Raw genomic sequence first — 5,409 nt, forward strand, 5'->3', positions numbered from 1 at the left:
AGTGCAGACTGGAGAATCTTCAGTAAGACATTTCTACCAGAGTGCTGTGGACAAGGCTTTGAAGAGTCCAAATGGACATCTGGACTTGTTTCTTCGCTTCCTCCTTGGTCTTTCACTGCAGACCAATCAGGATCTCCTACAAGGCCTGCTCACACAAAAAGGAATCAGCTCACAGATAAATCAGGAAACAGTCAAGTATGTTAAAGAAAGGATGAATGACACTCTCTCTCCAGAGAAAAGCATCAATCTGCTCCACTGTTTGAATGAATTGAATGATGACTCTATAGTAAAGGAGGTCCAGCATCACCTGAGTTTAGGACATCTGTCCAAAGTTAATCTCTCTCCTGCTCAGTGGTCAGCTCTGGTCTTCATCTTACTGTCATCAGAAGCAGATCTAGATGAATTTGATTTGAGGAAATATTCAGCTTCAGAAGAGGCTCTTTTGCAGCTGCTGCCAGTGGTCAAAGCCTGTAAGAAAGCCCAGTAAGTATCCAGTATAAGCCTTTCAAGAGTTTACTTTAAAGTGCTTCTTTTAAGAGTCTGGAAAGTTCTCTTATATTCACGTTTCCAGGTTGGGTGGCTGTAACCTCACAGAGAGAAGCTCTGAGGCTCTTTCCTCAATTCTAAGTTCTCAGTCCTCCAGACTGAGAGAGCTGGACATGAGTGACAACAACCTCCAGGACTCAGGAGTGAAGCTGCTTTGTGTTGGACTTGGGAGTCCACACTGTATGCTGGAAACTCTCAGGTTAGCTGATTCTTTGTTTAAGAAAATGTGGGTATTTCACAACAACTGTCATTATTTTAGAGATTTTATGATGTTGTTTCTCTTCTGGTGTAAGCTCTGAAAGAGAACAGTAGAGTAGAAGTGAAACACACACACTTCACAAATCAAAAAAACTATAACTTTATTTATGACTGTCCATCGAGACCGTTCTCACTCTCAATGCGTAATATACCGACCTTTTGTCACATCGAGAGTCATCTCATAGTAACGCGAAAGGTAACCTTCCACGTCCCTATGATACGCTCCAGATTGTGGATGTAATCCAACATAATGACACTGCCATAGGTAACACGGGATCCAGCTGTGTATTCCAGCCCTAACCCTAACCTTACCCCTAATCTTAACCACAACCTCAGTTGTATCAGATAGTGTTTTCCGAATCAACTGATGATGAGAAAGTAGATTTAGTGTAGATTTATTCCAAACGGTTCTCATGTTTTCGAATGTGTAACATAGACGATTTGTCACATAGCATCGGTATGTTAAGTTTTTGGATGAGAACGTGTCCATCATAGTAAAACAGACAGAAAATAATTATGTTTTTTGTTGTTTTTTTAAATTTGAGTACAGAAAAGCCAGTTAGTGTGTTTTTAACAACTTTAACTGGAATCTGAATCTGTTAGTTCGACTGCATGTACATCATCAAATTCAGAGCAGTTGCTTACAATGATGTGACATGTTGTATGTTTGAAGGTTGTCAGGCTGTCAGATCACAGGAACAGGCTTCACCTCTCTGGACACAGCTGTGCGCTCCAATCCCTCCTATTTGAAAGAGCTGGACTTGAGCTATAATCATCCAGGAGACTCAGGAATGAAGCTTTTGTCTGATCAAAAGAAGGATCCACATGTGAAACTGGACATACTCTGGTAGGAAAACAGGAAATACAACTGGAAATATATTTTTTTCTCCAACATATTGTAAGGAAGAGCAGATATTTTGAGTTTTTGATTTGTTTAACCCCAGTTATGACAGGTGCCTTTGTGATGGTTCTGGGTCTGTGACACAGGGTTTTGAGGGTTTTTTTTGCTGCTTCCTGTTGTGTACCCCATGTCCTTTGTGCTCCACACAGTCACAGCAATACCTCCCTGTTTTTAGTCAGGCGAGGCGCCAGGATTTCCATTTTCACGAAGAAGTCATCTGTGGGTGTGGGCACACCCGGGGAACACAAATAAACAGAAACTAATTGATGAGACAGGAAGCAAACACACATGAGATGAGGAACTGGCAAAATAAAACAGGAATTAAGAGTATACTGACTGTGACAGAGACACATGAAACTGACCGAGACAGAAAGGTAGACAAACATGGAGACAGAGGAATACAAACACAAAGACAGAGACTCAAGGAGTGAGAGAGGGAAAGCAGGGAACAAACTGAAACTCCAGGAATCAAAATAAACAATCACTATAACCAGGAATATGAAAGAGCAGAAACAAAAATAAGCACAACTGCATAATAAGTAATGAAGAAACCCAGGAGCACTAAATCAAAGACGCCTACCCTAACAACTTTCAATTATAAAAGTATGAGAATAATAAAGATCAGTCAGAACTTAGAGTCCAAACACAAACGCTGGATCGAAGCCCCAGGACTATATGACAGGGTCGGCAGCAGTCCAAATGAACTGGAGGGGCAATTAACTTTGAAAGGTTGACATTTGACTATTTTTGCCATTTCAAATAAACAAAAAATTCAATGTATATTTGCAATTATACAGTCACAGTACACTCAGAAGGAAATATATCCATGGTTAAAATAAGTACAAAAATATCTGTGTTAGACTAGAGACAAGCTGTACACACATGTTCTCTCAATGAACTCACCACACACAGCTGACTTTGAAGACAATATCTTCAGCATATTCACATGATGATGAATGAAAGACTTTCCATGATGCTCATGCTTCCCTGCCCTGTTGCCTCCTGCTCCGTTATTCCCACTGACACTTCTGGTAGAAACATCTCATAAACAACAGGAGAAAGACTCAGACTGAGTTTAGAGGTTGCACAGGGTGATATGTTTGCTCAGATTTTGAAAAGTATTGGACAATCTCCAAAAGTTGATTCTGTTCATCTGGACGTAGCGTTTTTGTGGGAGAAACGTTTCGTCACTCATCCAACTGACTTCTTCAGTCTCAGCTGACTGCAGGTTTCTCCAATCTTATAAACAGTACATTTGCATAATGATTGAAACCAGCCCACTGAAGGAACAATGGGCTGGGAGCACAATGTGACAGTTATGTTGTGACTGGTCAGAATTAGCCAACAAAAGTTAATAAATGTTTTTATTATTAATAATAATAATAATAATGGATTGCATTTATATAGCGCTTTTCTAGGCACCCAAAGTGCTTTACAATTCCACTATTCATTCACTCACATTCACACACTTTTAACCCTTTCACATATAGTGGTCACAACAGTGGACAGCTATTCAAAGGCTATTTTCTTGTATTTGTGTCAGTGTTGATGGTATACTTGCACAGAAACCACAACACTGTGATGACCACATCAGTGTCCAGTGTTGTGGTTTCTGTGCCAGTATACGTATGTTGTCCACCTAAGTAAAAAAAAACTACCTTTAATGTACATGTTTAAAATAAATTAAGTTCAATTTTTTTTCATGCCTAAAGATGAATAAAAAATAGATTGTCATAATTCATGCATGAAAGGGTTTTTTTTTTTTTTTAATAAACTGAAAATACCAGCTAATTCTTCACCAGCTTCTAGCTTTGGTTAATGGTGTGGAGGAGAAACTGGATGCCACAAACTCCCAGAAACCATGAAAGCCAACCAGACTTTGAGGTTATCCCCCACCAATGCTGGGGCAACAGTGACAAAGACAGAAACAGACTCAGACCCAAATAACTTAAAGCCCGAACACAGCAGTCTTTTCTCAAAATAGTTTGTTCTATATGTTGATTTGTTTTGTGTTGCACTGAATAACTAAGCAACTGAAACATCCTCACACATGTTAACAGAGACAGACAATAGTATTTGAAGCACATTGTTTATTGTAGTGACAGAAACACAGGGAGGCAGAAAATAAACCAGACTGAAACCAAGAAATGCTGCTGCAAGAAAGTATGAAACCAATACAGAATATGGAGAATAATCAAAAATTCAAGACCAGAAAAAAAACAAACATCCCAAAACTCCAAACTCTGAGTCTAAAACCCAGGGATCATGACATTATGTAACCCTGTTTCATTGTCCCCTCCCTACCAGATTCATTTTCCTCCCTTGCCAATGTTTAGGCTCAGATTGTCTTCCCAGACTGACTCTCAGTCTGGAGCTTACTGTGTACCTTTATGCCAATAAATGCAGAACCACTGTAAGCTTTGAAGCAGGATTTTCACTTTCCTGGTGCCAAATAAAAGTGAAGTAAGTACTTGCATTTCATGCGGTGCAGATACAGTCATGTGAAAAAGTAAGAATTCCTCTTAAGTTATTCAATTCCTACTCATTGTTGAGATGATCCTACAGGGCTGCACTCTTTTATACAGTGTTGTTTATACAGGATCTTGGCTCTTTTTTTTTTCTTTTTTTTTTTACACGTCTTCAATGTCCTCAGGTTGTATTTAGGTAATTTAAGAACCTGATACAGACCTGATAATTAAAAGAAATGTGCTTACGATACATAAAAACAAAAATCCAACCTTAGAACTAAATGAGAAAATATGATCATTTTCAATTTATTGTGAGATAAAATAAAGTGCAAGCTTATTTCCCTAGAAAAGATGAATCAGAGAATATAAAGGCCATGTTTTCACACTAAAAGATTATGTTCTTATTTCAGTGTGGAGCCTCAAGGAGTCCAGTGGATGAGACCAGGTCTAAGGAAATGTAAGTGTGTTTTTGATTTACTAGCTGTATTTACATCATTTTTTCACACTTTATATGTGTCTCTGCTAAATATCTTTTATCATATATTTTATTTAAAAAAAAATTCAGTTATTTAATTCCACAACTAAAAACCCATTTTTGATACACTCTTAAAACATCACAAAGTTCTGCATACTGGTTTTTCTTCTTCATAAACTAACGTGAAAACCAATTAAACCCTTTCTTCATTACCTGGTGAAGAAATGTGGCCACATAGTCAACTAGAATTTTCTATTCAGATATAATTTTGCTAGTGGTAAGATTGGCATGGCTAGAGGAACAGCTGTAACAGCGCCAACCTCGTGATTAGTTTATAATATTTGGTGCAAAATCAAAGTTACCAGAGGGGGGTTAGATTTATTAAATTATTGATCTACTTTAAACAGAATTTGGCCTCATGAGTCAGGTTGTAATTCATCTGTGTTGACTAGCATTAGATAATGTACAGATGATCAGATTTGAGAATGAAAACAGAAAAATCTTTCCATAAATCAAATGATGCTGATGCTGACTGATGCTGACTGATTCTGATGATGACCTGATTTTTGACTGAAAGGTAAATGTAAAGTTTGGCTCTGTTAACACTAAACTACCAAGGAGAATATTTTTACCCATCAGCATTTTAAAAATCCTGTCACCACAGGAGATATTTTCACTGTGTAGAAATTAGTGTAAAACAACTGTGGCACTCCTAGTTGCCTAGCAACACATTTACGCGCATTTTGATGTGCACATAAAAT

General features: G+C 38.0%; 1 protein-coding gene across 1 annotated transcript; it reads left to right on the top strand.

Annotated features, from left to right (window-relative positions):
* Window positions 1-6: 6 nt before the first annotated feature.
* Window positions 7-4,686, top strand: LOC102202683 (NACHT, LRR and PYD domains-containing protein 12-like; the record flags this gene model as incomplete). The annotated part of the gene is made up of 4 exons (XM_005755411.2): window positions 7-483; window positions 572-745; window positions 1,478-1,651; window positions 4,584-4,686. Coding segments are annotated over exons 1-4 (723 nt in total), but the record flags the coding sequence as incomplete, so codon positions are not given.
* Window positions 4,687-5,409: the final 723 nt, after the last annotated feature.

This window comes from Pundamilia nyererei, unplaced genomic scaffold (genome assembly GCF_000239375.1).
Source record: "Pundamilia nyererei isolate P.nyererei 1_Seehausen unplaced genomic scaffold, PunNye1.0 scaffold01418, whole genome shotgun sequence".
Taxonomy (NCBI): Eukaryota; Metazoa; Chordata; class Actinopteri; order Cichliformes; family Cichlidae; genus Pundamilia; species Pundamilia nyererei.